The sequence below is a fragment of the Psammomys obesus genome, unplaced genomic scaffold (assembly GCF_907164565.1).
Source record: "Psammomys obesus unplaced genomic scaffold, mPsaObe1.curated_primary_1811, whole genome shotgun sequence".
Lineage (NCBI taxonomy): Eukaryota > Metazoa > Chordata > Mammalia > Rodentia > Muridae > Psammomys > Psammomys obesus.
Window position 1 is genome coordinate 2,023,053 of NW_026585609.1, and position 16,161 is coordinate 2,039,213.

A 16,161-nucleotide genomic window follows, 5' to 3' on the forward strand; every position below is an offset into this window, starting at 1 on the left:
CTTGTATTTTGAACTGTGAACCTACATTTCTCCCCAGTCTAGCCACTGCCTCCAAGGTCCACTGCAGACTCTTGCCTAGAAAACCACATTAACTTCCTCCCTGCTTTGCTGCCTATTACTGATTCTTTAACCCATTCTTAAACTTGCATTTACAGAAATCACACAAAATATAGCTCCTCTGTTTAAATGATTTCTTTTTTTACTTAAATGCAGTGCCTCCTTTATACATGTTATCATGGTGTGGTGTGGTCCCAGCAAAGTACATGTATGTACTGACACATATGTGCCCATGTGTACAACTTCCGAGGTTTATGCCTATAGCTTATTATGGGTGAGCGCAGCTGGTGAGCTGTGACGCAGATATTACCAGACAGCAAGCACAAAAGCCACTAATTATCGTGGAGTTCCACCAAGTGATTTTTCTTTATTTAGAGAATTGCTGGTTGGCACTATATAAGAATTCTTCACTAACGGGCTTAGTGTTTGTTAGAGATGACTTAAAATATCTGCCGTGATAATTAAATTTCAATTTCCTCTGCTTACTAACACAGCCTCCTAGAACGTACTGAGTGATGGGTGAGCAATGTTTTTCACCGAAATGTGATGATGTTGTAATCGCTCGCTACCTTTAGTGCTCAGAATTGAATTATTTCCAACGACGTACTGTTCCTCCACCTAAAGTGAAAGTTGCTGAGACACATAAACCGCTTTTGAAAATGAGGCAAAATCACCCGTTTAGTTTGCTGCAGTTTCAAACCACGAACTGATGCTCTAGCATTCATGGCTTTAGGAAATACGAGGATCACATGGGCCTGTGGGTGCTCTCTCAGAAGACCTGGGTGGCTGCTGAAAGCAGAACAGAGAGAGCTATTCCCAGGCCTGGCCCACTCACAGCAAGGGAGACAGCTTCCGGGAGAGTCTGGCGATGTGCTTTAGACACTCTCTTGGTGGGTCCTCGCGGTCAGCTCTGTTCTCTTCAGAATCAGGTTTCGTATACTCCCACCCAGCGGCTGGAAAATCTATCTGAAATACAGAGGTGATTTCCTAGGTACTATACGTGCATGCAAGTACATTTATAATTTAATAATGTTTACTTGAGATTTGTAGAAGTGAAAGAAAATAATAATTTCTATGCTTTTAATAATTAGCACATCTTGTCTCAATGGCTCATCTGTGGTGTTGTGGCATAGGAATAACAGTCTATGAACTTTTCACGAAGCTGAACGTGTTTCTTCTTCGTGGAATTTTAAGATCTCTTTCTTTCTACACTTCGCTGTTCAGGTGTCTGTTTTTCATGAAATCCTTGGGGAAAATAGCGACTCTAATATTCTCACTTTCACTACTCTCTGCCCATTTTTCAGCCCCATTTGCCATGTGTATTGTGTAATCAAGACTTTTACTTTGCTTCTGGATGTCATGTCTATAGACAGGACAGGAATCTAGTCTTCCTTTTATCCTGGTTACATTTGCTTTTAATTAAACCTTGCTTCACTGCTAATCTGATGTTAGCAAACAAAACAACAGCTGGCAACACTGACAGCAACAACAGTGACAGCAGCTGGAGGCCTCTGAACTGTGGAGAGGAGGCTGGACAGTTCGGGTTAATAATTTTTCCATCCCAAAGTTAATAAATGCACAGAATGTACTGTGCTCTGCTGAACTTTTTGATTGCTCTCATGAAGAAAATCTAGGAACACTCTAGACTATGTGAATTCCTGCTTGAAACGCAGTTTAATTTTTTTTTGTTTTCTTATTATTTAGGTGAACAGTAGGTCATTTCATTCTATTTAATCCATAATATTTATTGTAATTATTATTCTGGTAATGCTTTGTTATCATTTGTTAATTATCGCTTCAACATGCTAAAGATGAACAAGATAATCTAAGGCACAGTGATTTCAGGATCACCAAGATGAATCTTGAAACATTGACTGTGGTGACTTGGATGAAAGCATGTACAGTCCCTGCAAGTCTCATTACTTTTTATACGGCCAGACACTGCCAGGCAGCAGCGATGACTCCTAAGTCCCAAGTGGTCGCTTCCAGACACACGCACACACAAGTAAATGGGTATTTGTGCACATGTGTGTGTTTGCGTAACAATAATAAAGAAGAAGAGGTCATTAATTTGGAGGGCCATAGTAAGGGTTGCAGGAGGAGAGGGAGCACTGGAAATGATGTCAATACAGTATTCATGCATGAAAATCTCTAAGAAAGAAAAAAAAATACAAGAAATAGTAGCTGATAAAGTAGCACAATTTTATGTCAATCTTGTGGAATGGCATGGAGCCTGAAGACTCAAGACTGTCAAAGTGGACATGACGGTTAGCCTATGCTGGTGTCCCAGCTTAGCCATCAGGAAGAGCTGCAGTATACCGGAAAGTGGGAGTTCAGTGGATCCTTTCCAGGAGCGTGGGTGAAACTAGAGATGACCACGGTAAGACAATGAAGTCAACCTCAGACAGACAAACATGCTTTCTCTCAGAATGTGGTATGTGCTTGGCAGGGTTGGTGGAGACAGAGACAGGCAGATCTCGGGGTCTTGCTGGCCAGGCAGCTTAATTGCCTAATTGGTGAGGTACGAGGTAGTGAGAAACCATATCTCAAAAGCAATGTCCAAGGTTGACCTGTGGCCTTTCCATACTCCTGCACACATGTATGCACCTTGATAGAGTCATCAGTCAGATGAATTACATTCAAGGGCAAGTAAGAAGATGAGGAGATCCAGGAAAAAGCAAGCAATAATCTGCTTATCCGTTTCCATTCTGAACTCATATTCCCTTCAGTCAGTTCTCAGGTGAGCACTTTTTGTTTGTTTGTGTTTTTGAGACAGTGTTTCTCTGTGTAGCCTTGGCTGTCCTGGACTGGCTTTAAAGACCAGGCTCGCCTCACACTTACAGAGTTCTGCCTGCCTCTGCCTCCCAGAGCTCTGGTATAAAAGGCATGTGCCACCGTGCCCAGCTTCGTGCAAGCACTGTTGGCAATAGTTAGCCCCTAAAATTTAGTCTTGACTCAATTTCTTACTTGAGCATATAGCAGAAAGTTCAACATGGTGTTTTATATTCTTAAATTAGGGTCTTCAAAGATATCAACATTGGTTCTTCAATAACAATCTATTTACTTTATCAAAATGATGGGCACGCCAGATCTAATGTGTGACAAGCATGAGAATATTTGTCCTGTTTATGGTGAATTTCCTTATTGTATTGAAATGCCTCTTTGTGTCTTGTTACAACATGGAGTAGCCAGTCAGCCATCATCTAGACCGGACACACCAAGATCTACACTGCTCACCTCTTTCTTGCCATCAAGCTGCTGCTGAAAGTGTCATTCAGTCAGTTCCTAGAAGGATTTCACTGCCCTAAGGTGCAGCCACATTTTTATAGAATTCGTTCTTCTCCATCTTCAACATATTTTCGTGTACATTTCTGAACTCTGTCCCTTACCCCTTGCACCCCCTAACCATGAAATGTAGCTCTGTGAGTGCCCTTTCCTAAGGGATGTTCGCTGGAAGGCAATCTTGTTTCCAGAGAACATTTAGTAACATCTGGAGACATTATTGACCATCCGACCCGGGGAGTGCATACTAGATAGAAGTCAGAGGTGCTGCTAAGCATCTTACAGTGCACAGGGAGGGGACTACAGAGAAATCCCCCATCCAAAGTTCTGCCAAGGTGGAGAAACTGTGTTCCAGAGCAAGCTGCCCACTTTCTGTAAAAGTGGAAAGTCTACACACAGTATCTGTTCCTGGTCTTTACCCAATATAATGCACCACCGCCGTGAGTAAATGAAGGGCTGTGGAAACCAAAGCCTGGTGCCAGTGAGCACATTTCTTCACCCCCACAAATCACAGAAAGCAGAGATGTTTTAAGACAAAAAAAAAAAGAAAGGAGTGAAAATGGATTTTGTTTGCTATTACTCTCTCTGTGATAAGTGCGACAGAAGAGACTTTAATGACATGTGACAATGCAAAGGCAGCTGTAAGGGACTAGGGCAATAATATACAACAATGACTGTTTTTAGACAATAGGGAGAAGAATGGACATGTTTAAGGAGGTTGTTGATAGCAAGACTTCTCTGTCATCCTTCAGGACGCTGAGGAGGTGCATTGAACTTCTGTTATGTAAGCAGACAGAAAAGTTGCTTGGAGAGCACTGGGTATAAAACGAAAGATAAAAAGGACACCCAGATCTAGGCTGGAGAAAGAAAGCACGTGAAATATGTGACTCTGAAAGATTTTGTGTAACTGGCCACCACACTGCTTAGCAGCCTGCGTTTGCTCTGTGTACTTTAATCTCATAAGTTGACACTTACCTGCAGGGTCAGTGGCGTAGGCTGGCTCCCATCCCATATTCCTGGAGCTACCATTTCGATGGGAGGCTCGCTCTGTAATGTCATGCTGAATAGCCTGGACCCCACCATAGACTTTCTGCAAAAGACAACGCACACATACAGAGAGGAGTCACTTCAAGAGGAAATCTGTGAGTGTCTGCACATGCTTATTCTGGGATGGAAAGCAGCAGCTCTTTCTGTGGCTTCATTCAGTAGCTAGAAGAGAAATAAGATATTCTACAAGTCCAGACACAGACTGATAGCTCACTGCTAACATCTCACACGTAAGGCTGTCTTTACAGACACCACATATATTTTCATGTGTGACTATTAACACAGTAGCATGTATTAGTGAATAGCCTTTGGTGGTGGTGACAAGGTGGAATCTCAGATTTGTACTCTTGGTTTATTAGTGTCTGAACTCAGGAAGAATGGTGGTTCTTCGAGAATTTTTTTTTGTTGTTCCTCCTTCCCTATGGAGTAACTAAATTTCTTGGGCATTTAAAGAGTCTAAATTTATAGGAAGACAAGATTTAAATCAGCACAGCAGATGAGCTGCAGAATGAAAATAGTTGTAGGACTTCACAAGGGAGATGTTCCCTTACACATAAATAGAAAGATTATTCATGTTCGCGGAATCCTTTAAAAATTGGTTGTAAATTACCATAGTAAATGAGAGAACATACAGGAAACACATTAACCAGGGAAGAAAATCATCCATGCTTTCAACAGCTGCAATAACATCTAAATACATAGATCTTTTTACAGAAAAATTAAATGGTACTTCTGCTCTAATTAGAATATTGGTAACATATTCCAATGGTAGCTAAGAATGGTGTTTGGTTTCAATATACTAAACTGGAAAATGCAGACCCGTAGATGAACAAAAGCAAATGTAAGATTAAGGTAAATCAACTTTTCTGCATCATCCGGTTCAGGGTCTACGAGGACCTGACAGTGAGCCTCAGGTGTTTCTGTGGCTGAGATAACCCAGCTCACCCGGGCTAATCCACACCCTTGGTTAACCATGGAGATCATCATGAGCTCCCCTAGCCACCAGCTTCTGGTAAATCAAGCTTTAAGAGTTGCTGTGGTAACATAGTTCATGTCAGAGATATCCCTACTCCCCTAACTAATGGCCGACATGAAGCCTAAGATGCCCTTTGGGCTTATCTTCCTGGGGTCTGTGCATTGAAGTTTGTCTATCCTGTAATATATGACTGAAATCTTCTTGTAAGTAAGGGTAGACTGTGTTACCCACCTTTTTACCACTTTCCCCTGTCGGGACTTCCCTATAAGGTCACAGGGGAAGAAGGAGAACTTAGTCTTCATGTGAATAGATGAGCTGAGGTGTCTGGGTAGGAGGATCCCCTATTCTGAAGCATACAGGAGAGACGATGCTGAAGGAGGGTTGGACTGGGAGCATAGAAGGGAGGGGTCTGTGACGGAGATGTAAATTGATTTAAAAAGTGTAAATTGACTAAAAAGTGACTGTGGTTTGGAGATCAGAGCTAGCAGGCCACAGAGTTTTGTTTTGTTTTTAACTTTTCCTTCCCTTTTTAACCCAGTTTGTCCTTTTGTCTTAGGAAGATAGTCAGAGCATAAGAAAAGTTATCTAAGTGACTAAGAATTTTTTAATTTAAATTTTATTTTTATTAATTACAGTTTATTCACTTTGTATCCCAGCTGTAGCCCCCTCACCCATCCCCTCCCAATCCCACCCTCCCTCCTTCTTCTTTTCCTATGCTCCTCCCCCAGTCCAATGATAGGGGAGGTTCTCCTCTCCTTCCATCTGATCCTAGTCTATCAGGTCTCATCAGGCCTGGCTTCATTGTCTTCCTCTGTGGACAGGTAAGGCTGCTCCCCCCTCAAGTGGAGGTGATCAAAGAGCAGGCCACTGAGTTTATGTCAGACAGTCCCTGTTCCTATTACTGGGGAACCCTTTTGGTTATGGAATATACTCACTTATAAGTGGATATTAGACATATAATATAGGATAATCCTACTAAAATCTGTATGCCTAAAGAAGCTAATCAAGAAGGAGGACCCTGGGTAAAATACTCAGTCTTCATTCAGAAAGGCAAACAGGACGGACTAGGCATATTTTTACCTGAAAGAGATTTTATGCTTCACTTAGTCAGTACTTTGCTGTTAAGTGGAGAAGGTTTCTGCATTCACTAATTGAGGGGTGGAGCTCACAAAAACAGTGAATTGAATTTTACACCTGTAGTTTGGAATGTGTTAGGTTTATGACTTTACTGGATCATTATGTCTTGGCCACATTTGAAACCAAAAATCTATTCATCTGGCTTTTTATTATTTATTTATTTATTTTATTTTTAAAGAAAGAACCTAATGGTGTTTCCTCTTTCTGCCCTTGGATAGAGTATATCTAGAATTGCCCCATCCTCCTCCCAGTGGCTGAGGATTCAAAATGACGTCAGAGCTCTGGCTGTGGGAGCAAAGCTTAGGAAAGAGGGTGCAGAGAACATGAACTTCTGTATGGACAATGCAGACTAATGTTACACAAACTTTACGGCTGTTTGAGGGGCCAGCAAAACAAGCCTGTGGCCTTGTTTTGGAGGGGCTTGTTTTGCTTAGTGTCGAGAAGCTTATTTTCAGATACTAGCCAGTGGCAGGTACTGCCAGCAGGGCATTCATAAGACTTCCACATAAATAGTCAGGAAGGCTATCAGTTCCAGCAAGGCATAAAACAGATCTGAGCGTGTTAATGGTTTCAAAAGACTGAAGGCTTTCTCTCAAATTCCACTGACCATGGCACAAGGATTTAGACACAACTAGTCCCCGAGGGTGTCGTTACATTGATCCATTTGAAAAAAGTTACCTTTTAAAATTTAGCACCGAAGGTACAGCTGTAACCTGAATGTTTCTTTTCTATTCTTCTGCTTAAAAGTGTGCCAAATAGCTCTACACTTTATGATAGTTTTATCTAATATATTCTTGTATTGCTAAATATACAATAAAGGATGGATTAATGTTAAACAATAAAGAAATTTAGACATAGAGACAATAGAAATGGACATATTTAGAACAGGGTAACTAGGGATCAGCAGTTATTGAAAAGCACTGACTCCTGGGTCATCGGTTAAGAGCACTGGTTTCTCGACCTGAGGATCTGGGTTTGATTCCCAGCACCCACATGGCATTTCATTTCCATCTGTATTTTCAGGTTTAAGGAACTTGACGTCCCCCTTAGGCCTATTGGGGCCTGACACTCAATGGTGCACTGGTAGACATGCGCGTAAGTCGTGCAGGCGCAGGCGCAGGCGCACACGGAAACAACAAAACAAGACAAAGCAAAAAGGTTGCAAAGGCAGTCTACATGCATCATATGTGTGCTAGGGTGTCTGGAGCGTGCCTTCATCATTCAGCCGTTGCTGGCTACTCTCCCTGGAATTTCCTGGACAAAATCCATGTTTTTCAGGCGTTCTCGCACGGTGTTGGGGTTCTGGCAGCAGAGGCTGGCTTCAGAACCTTGGTGTGGAGAAGCTGACTAGCCCTGACCGCAAGACTGCAAATGCTCCCGGCAGAGCACATCTGCAGTGTTCATCCCTCCAACATGGTGAGATCTTTAAAAATATGACGTGCTTATAACCAGTTCTGTACATGACATTTTGGGAAATTTGTCCTGACATATCCTTAACGTCTTTTAAACTTGACTATTGTCCAATTCAGTGTTTAAAATTTTCAACTGTAAATTTGCTTAATTGAGGAAGACAAGTGAATTGGATTATGCTCCCATCGCCCTACTTCCTAAAACAACAAATTAATGATTATTGGGTTTAGTTATCAGGAGGCTTTGCATAAATTCCCAGCATCTGGAGCCAGAGTACATATAAGATGATGTCACTGGGAAGCCAGAAGAACCAGAGGACCTAATGTGATGAAATACATTGAGACCCTGACTCTTATTAGGTCTAGTGGGGTTCATGTATAAAAGAAGAGGCGCTGTGATGTTGAGGCCGGAGCCTGTGTAGGGTGGTGCCATTTCTTTTACATACATCCATGGTGTAGGATGTGGAATCCCAAAGCAGGAAGTTGGAGACAGAAAAAGTTAAGGCAGGAAGTAAGACCTGAATTCTGGTTTTTGCTGTATTTTGAAGCTGCTTGATAGGTCAGACCACTTTCCCAAGAAAGGCAATGGTATAGAGGGCATTGTGTGGACCGGAAGAAAACCGATGACCTAACCCAGCACAACTACTCTTTATTACTTATCTCAAGGCAGAGCTGGCATGGGACATTCAGTGTCAGCAGCTTGGGGCAATCACTGTGGAATCACATTGTTTGGAGATTAAGACTTATTTTGGATTATGTTTGAAATTCTGCAAATGATTCTTATTTTCTAAGATTTTAACTCACCCCAGGAGTCTTGAAAAGTGCTGCTGCTCTCAAAACACAACTGAATTAAAATCATCAGGGGATACTTGTAATCCTGGTTTATATTATAACAATCAAGAAAATCCATCTTTCAGTCAATATAGAGGATCTCCATGGTGAAGAAGCTTCCACGGTAACAACGCTGAGTAACAATTACACTATTTATTTGTGAAGCTCAATTAGAAACTGAGCTCCTGGATATGGTTGTGCTGAAGAAAACCCTTGCTTACTGTAGTGAGAAAAGCACTGCAAATATAGGTATAGAAACAACCTTGTCTGCAAAAAAGATTATATGATTTTGTTCACTAAATTTTTTTTCTCTGGATTTGAGATATATTTCTTTGTAAAAATAAAGGTGGGTGGTTTTGATGCTTGCAAATGTCAAAGCTTATTTTTGTGTGTAGACATTAACTAATGTATATCTGAGCTTAATTACCATCGGCTTTTCAAAGGTCCATTTGTGGAGGCTACGAAGAGACAGAATGCCTCCAGGAAGCCATTCTGAGGTTGTGTCGATGTTGGAAACAATATCGATATAAGTGGTCATTACAACTACACACAGCCGGTGAGGGCAATTCGAAGTATAATAAAAGATTCAATGTCAAATGGTTATGGGCAAAGGTCACCCTGTGAGTGTGGATGAAAGCAAGAGGCTACTTTTCTGTGATCTGGAAATATCTACACCCAGCTAATCAAATAAGAATCTGCAAATAGCAGTGAGGAGCAAAATGGAATTTGTTGTTGTGTCTCAACAGCCAAATCTGATGGGTTTCTGATGTCTTAGAAAAATCTGGATTTCTTTTGGTTGTTTGGTTGTTTATTCCAGGAGAGATGGAGGTTTTTCTGGTTTTGATGAGAAACACTCTACCGGGAATATATATCCAACTGCTTGTTGAAATATGTATGGAAGTCTATTGTGTTTTCCAATGCCTCATCATCATTGCTTTACATACATGTTCCTGCAAAATCATCACCTTGGATCAGTCCCAGATAATGGCCTCCCACACTGGAAGACCATCCCTGCTAACAGCTGTGAGTGATGCATGCTGACACAGAGCCAGTGTTTATACTGGCATTCCCATCTAAGGCAAGCTGGTAAAGAGAACCAAATGCACTGAATGCTCTTTCCAGTTCATACTTGAAAATATGACTTTACAGAAGTGCTAAACCTAAAATACTGCAGTTAAAACTGGTAAGAAACTCACTCATAAGTTGGAAGGACACCTATGTCCCTGCATTTAAAGAGAAAGTCATAAAGTTCTTACCACTTAAGTTGGATGTTTGAAATGTCCACCGACTACAGCAGACATCCCTTCTAGAGCTAACCTGTGTTTTTGCAGACTTTTAAAATCTACCTGGAAAGAGTCCTTTTTTCCATTTAATAAATAAGCCTCTATTGATTGCCTATTTATATATTTTAAGATGGCAGACATTACAGAGATGAATATATTTCCTGCCAATATACACATGGAGATGGGCTAAGTTATCAAAAACTAAACCAAGCAACAGATACATATGTGCACAGAGACAGATATAACTACACACAGGGGACATAGATACACACATACATAAGACACACAAACACACATGTATACAAAGAAAGATGAACACTTATATACACACATACACATATTACAGAGAGATGCAAACACACAATGTACACATACACACAATATACATATACACACAATGAACACAGACAGATAAACACATACAGATTCACACAAAAGATGTACACACACAGGGTTTAGATCAGAAATAATCCAATAAATTTTTAAAATTTGATCTTGTTTGTTTGATAAATTTGTCTGTAAAGGCTGGTTGTTGGAACTGAAAACAATGTTTTAAACACTTCTGCATGCCACGTTTTTCTATGGCAACCTGAGTAGACAACGGGCCTTATGATAGTATTAGCATAACAACGCAAGTTTTGGCTTTTGAAGGTCCCAGATTTTATTATGTAATTCTAAGGTAGCACTTCCCATGTTAAAAAGTAAATACATTGATGCTTCTGAAAGAAAAAAAAAAAAACATAGGTAATCATAAATTGATTTTATTGTGTTCTAAGCATGAATAATTCTCAAGAATTACAGTTTAAATAAACAATTGACCTTGAAAAAGCTGTTAGCTCTGAGAGAATATCTGAACTCACAGTTCTGTGAAATTTTGGAAATTGCCAAGTGTTTCTCATTGGCAATAAGCAGCAAAACAGCCATGTTTTAAAATTTTACTTTAGTCAGAATCATATGGGTTTTTTTTTTCTAAATGACAACATAGCCTTTTTGATTTACTAATTCCAGAGAAGTTGGCTGTTTAAAAAGAAAAAAAAAAATCATTGAGACTGGTATTGTCAACACCTCTCCATTGTAAACGAGGTAGCTCCTGAGCCAAGCATTTGGCCTGCTTTTAAAGCCAGTTCTCCATTTTTGCTATTCTATTCTGATTTCAATACTCATGATTTATATTGAACTACCTCATTTTAGTATAAAATGTGCTCTTGATTTTCTCATTATGCTATAACCTGAGGAGCATTGAGTTCCCGGAAGGTTGAATTGGACCAGGAGCATTCTGTTAATCACGGATGATGCACTTACTCTTTTGGAAATAGTGGAAGGCAGGTCCAGGCCAGCAAATTCGCGCTGTGGGTGGCAAAGTCAATCCCAAACAGTTTTATAATGAGCATGGATTCTCTTGGAAGTGACTTTATATCAAGAGGAAAATTGATTCTGAAAAGGAAAGAAAGTATCCGATTATAACCAGAATTTTCCAAACATTTTCTTATAATTATTTGGGAAAAATAGTTGAGTATTCGAATTAGGTATTGAGTATTCGATGTCCCCTTGAAAATTTTAGTGACATGTAAAAGGTAACAATGCTCAATGAGTCAGAATTTTACTGCTTATCATATGATCTAGAGAGACATTTAAAAATAGAATATCCCGACTCACCCATGACTGTAAGCACACGGAAATGGCTGGTTAAACTGAGCAAAAAGAGTAAATAACTAGAAGTGGATCTTGGTGGTTTACTTTGTGTGGGGGCATGGCATGCCTTATATATGAGGTTAGGGGTCAATTTTCTGGAATCTCCTCCAGCATGTGCTGTCACTTGATTTTTGATGTTATCCATTCTGAAGGGTATAAGGTAAAATCTCACACAATAATTTATGTTAACTGCTGTGTGTTTAAGGTTTTGATTTATAAAAACATTCCTTTTAGAAGAAAGAAAATACAGTTCTAGTGAAGAAGGAAAACATGATGGGAGGAAAGAAACAGATATGGAAATCTACTTTTAAAGATGGACAAAATTCAGATTTATTAAACACTGAATATATTGGTATCTAAGTATTTTTCACTTATATTATTTCATAGTTTCCATATTCATTCAACTATTTCTGAGTTTAAAAGAATCTCTGAAATGACAATAATGTAGAAAGTATACAGTAATGTCTTGAATGTTCCTTTATCTATAATTGACTCTATATTATGATTCTATTTTTCTGTTCTGTGATGGAAGTAATAATCTTGCTCCATTTTTCACATAACTTAGAAGGTTCTTTTTTTTTTTTTTTTCCAGAAGAGCTGGCTTTTTCCTATATGCGTTGAGCTTTTCACAGAAAGAATGATAAAAACAGAGATATTACAATTGATGGTTGCTGTCAATCTCCATTTGTTCAATTTTATAAAAATCAATTCTAGGAAAGAGTACTTGCATTCTAAATAGTGCTCTGTTCTGAATATATATGGGCTCACATTCACTGGGAAATTGTTTCTGTTTTTAAACTTCTCCATGTCTTACTTAAAACAAAAGAATGATCATTTTAGTGGAAAAGAAAAGAAATAATTTATAAAATGCCCAATAAAGGCTAAAGAGTTGGCTCTTTAGTGAAGAGCACTTGCTATTCTTCCAGACGATCAGAGTTCAATTCCCAGCACCCACATCAGGTGGCTCATGACTGCCTGCAACTCTAGCTCCGGGAGATCTGATATCCTCTTCTAGTCCCTATAGGCAACCCCACACATAGGGCATATTTTCATACAAACATACACACCTACATTTAAAAAAAATTACAAAGTCAAAATGAGTAATCCTTTGTGTTTTTCTTCTACAAGATACTTTTTCCAAAACCAGAGTAAGTTTGGTGCTCAGCATTACAGTCTACCGATGTGATGCTCTTTCAATCCCAATGGAACAATGCATGCTAATAAAGTATGTGAAACTGTTAAAGGCATCTGTAAAATGGAATATGAATTAATAGAAGTAAAATTAAAAAATGATTCTAGATTGAAATGCCTAAGTCTATTGGAAGACTGCAAGGATCTCTCATAGAAAAGTAACATGTAAGCAGTTTTAAGAAAGTAAACGCACATCTACACTGTTTTAAAAATATTAATAAGTTTCTTAGTTTCTCACTTATTTTTATGAAACTGGCTTTACAATTGGATTTTTTTTCTTTCTTGAGATGAAAGCCAACTTAATTTTTTTTGGGAAATAATCAGAGATATGCTTTACTTAAATCAGAAGAGTAATCTTAGCAATTAAGCTGGCTAATAATATTATAAAAGAGTCCTTGGTTACACAAAAATCACCAATTAACCAATAACCCTTCCTGGACTTTTCATTATGCTCCTGTAGCTGATGGTAATGAGCCTAAAACAAAGAAATCTACATCAATTAGCAGATGCAGTCAGAAATACAAACTATCACATCCATTTCAGGTACCATTTGAGAGGAGTTCAGATTTGAGACAAAGCAGTAAAATAAAAAGTGGGCACCTACAGTGCGGAAAGGGCTCACTGAGGAGGAATTTACAAGCTGTTTGCAAGGCAGATGGAGGAAAACAGTGTGTTTCCGGCCTAAAGGACCCTCTAGGAAAGTGTGATCTCCATTCTTGTTATGGTAGGTAGTAAAGGCTGAGAGTGTGGCAAGGTGGACAGACAGGGACTAGTGCTGGAAGTGAAGGCACAGAGGCTATGACCAAAGGGCCAGTGCTCTACACTAAAATGATCTGGATTTCTGTTTGAGCGGATTGAAAAGCCATTGAAAGATTTTCCAAGTAGAACTGATTCTGTATTTTAAAATGGGGCAGATAATGGAATTTGCATCTTTTTAAAAATTGTTTATTATTATTAGTTACATTTTATTAACTCTGTATTCCAGCTGTATCCTGCTCCCTTATTCCCTCCCAACCCTACCCTCCCTCCCTCATCTTTTCCCTGCCCCTTTCCAAGTCCTCGGATTGGGGAGGACCTCCTCCCCTTTTGTCTGGCCCTGTTTTATCAGGTAACTTCAGGGCTGGCTGCGAAGTCCTCCTCTGTGGCCTAGCAGAACTGCTCCTCCCTTGGGGAGTGGGGAGGTCAAAGAGCCTGCCATTGAGTTCCTGTCAGAGATAGTCCCTGCTCCCCTTACTATGGGAAGCCAATTGGTTATTGAGCTACCACGAGCTTCATCCGAGTAAAGGTTCTAGGTTATATCCATATATGGTCCTTGGTTGGAGAAACAGTTTCAGAAAAAACCCCTGTGCCCAGATATATTTGGTCCTTGTGGGGCTCCTATCCTTTCTCTGTCATACTAACTTCCCTTCTGCCGAAAGTTTGGTTATGAGTCTTAGTATCTGTTTTGAAACTCTGCTTGGTAGGGTCTTTGATGGAAAGAGTTAACCACAAACCAAGAAAGGAGCCTCGTGAATGTGAGTCACAGAGTAATTTGGCGTGGAGTGGGAAGGATCCTGTGGTGTGTGGGAACAGGAGGTTGCACACCCTGTCTCAGGACAGTCTGTGTTGACTGTGTTGGAGGGTAGCAGGGGGAGAGGTACAGGGATAGTGTCAAGAAGGTAGCCCAGGGCCTGGAGTGGTGATCAGCAGTTATGAGCACTGGCTGCTTTTGCGAAGGTCTGGGGTTCAATTCCCAGCCCCCGCATTGGTGGTTCAGCACCATCTGCGGGAATCCAATGCCCTCTCCTGGCTTCCATGAGTATTGTGTGCTCACAGTGCACATATATCCAGGCAACCACTCCCACACGTACAATAAAAATAAATGAATCTTTTTTTTTTAAAGACCAGGTGCTTCACCTTGGGGTTCAAGACATGATCACTAGAGGAGAAAATAGGAGCCTTATCCCCTTAATTAGGAATACACTGGAGGTGAAGATTGCCCCCTCATTGATTATTTAAACAAGTACACAATTGGTTTATGTGGGAAAAGAGCAGCCGAATATTATCAAATGATTTCTTTCTTCTTAGCTGAAACCACCTCAGCTAACATTGTGATTACTCCTGATCGCCACTGTGAATAACAACAGTGCCTCATATATATACATATATATTTATATACATATGCTATACATATATAGTATATATACATACATGCACATTATATACATATATGTATGTATGTATATATGTGTATACATATGCAGAGTGCCTCATATATGTACACATACGTGTGTGTATGTATATACATATATGTGTGTGTATGTATATATTCCTGCTTCTCAATTCTGTCATATGAATGCGACGGTTGTTTAGAATTTTAAATCTGTTGAAGGAACAGTCTGTTATCTACTGACCCTTCTGTACTTACCATACCATTGGATCAGTTACCTACACCCAAACACTCCTCCCCATCCCTCTCTTTCCTTTTGTGTGTGTGTGTCTGCCTGTCTTTTTCTCTGTATTCCTGTCACACACACACACACACACCACACACACACACACACACACACACACACACACACACACACACACACATCACGGTCTATTTAAAATGGAATAAGAGCCAACTTTTCCTAGCCAGCCAGAACATCCAGAATAAAGATTAAACTTACATTTCATTCCAGTTGATCAAAAGAAAGAATGATTTTGTGACTGGCATGGGTCTACAGCTTTTCACTTGACATAGCTTCTTCCCAGCATATGTGAGCCAGCAGGAGAACGAAAATGCTTTGTAGCTGAAAAGAAACATTGATCCAATAAGCTCAATGCATGAAAAGAGATAGATTCCTAAAAGGGTCAATTATTGTTATTGTCAAAATCAAACGATAAATATTCATTTGTTTGTGGAAAGCGTGCTTTTTAAATCACTATAAAATTCTATATTGGGTATGACAGTAAGACTGCAGAGCAGGCAGCTCCATAACTCCTCTGTGCCGACCTATGGTGACACAAGTTCAGCAAGACACCGACCAATGCCCTCTGGGAAATCCAGAAACCTGCTGTGAGGGTTCTAGACTCAGATGGCAAGAGCAGTTATCCCAAAGCAACCGTGAAATTCACAAGATTCAGGCTCAGCCCCTCCTCATCTGCCGCCTATTGCTGTCATGGTTGGGGTGGGGGCTCAAAACCCCTGGATATCCCCTCAAGAGGCACAAAGAAGCTTGTAATAACAGCCAATGGGACACAGACACAAGAATTAACTACTCCTGTGTGCATT

The 16,161-nt window shown here is 40.0% G+C and overlaps 1 protein-coding gene across 5 annotated transcripts in view; it reads right to left on the bottom strand.

The window, feature by feature from the left end:
- Positions 1–16,161, bottom strand: part of Pik3c2g (phosphatidylinositol-4-phosphate 3-kinase catalytic subunit type 2 gamma) — a 327,855-nt gene that overhangs the window by 212,732 nt on the left and 98,962 nt on the right. For all 5 annotated transcript variants that reach the window (XM_055610362.1, XM_055610384.1, XM_055610373.1 and 2 more), the window contains 4 exons: positions 15,557–15,679; positions 11,325–11,456; positions 4,315–4,429; positions 893–1,023 (listed from right to left, as the gene is read on the bottom strand). In XM_055610362.1, the coding sequence (XP_055466337.1) occupies positions 893–1,023; positions 4,315–4,429; positions 11,325–11,456; positions 15,557–15,679 (501 nt within the window). The remainder of the gene's footprint in view (positions 1–892; positions 1,024–4,314; positions 4,430–11,324; positions 11,457–15,556; positions 15,680–16,161) is intronic.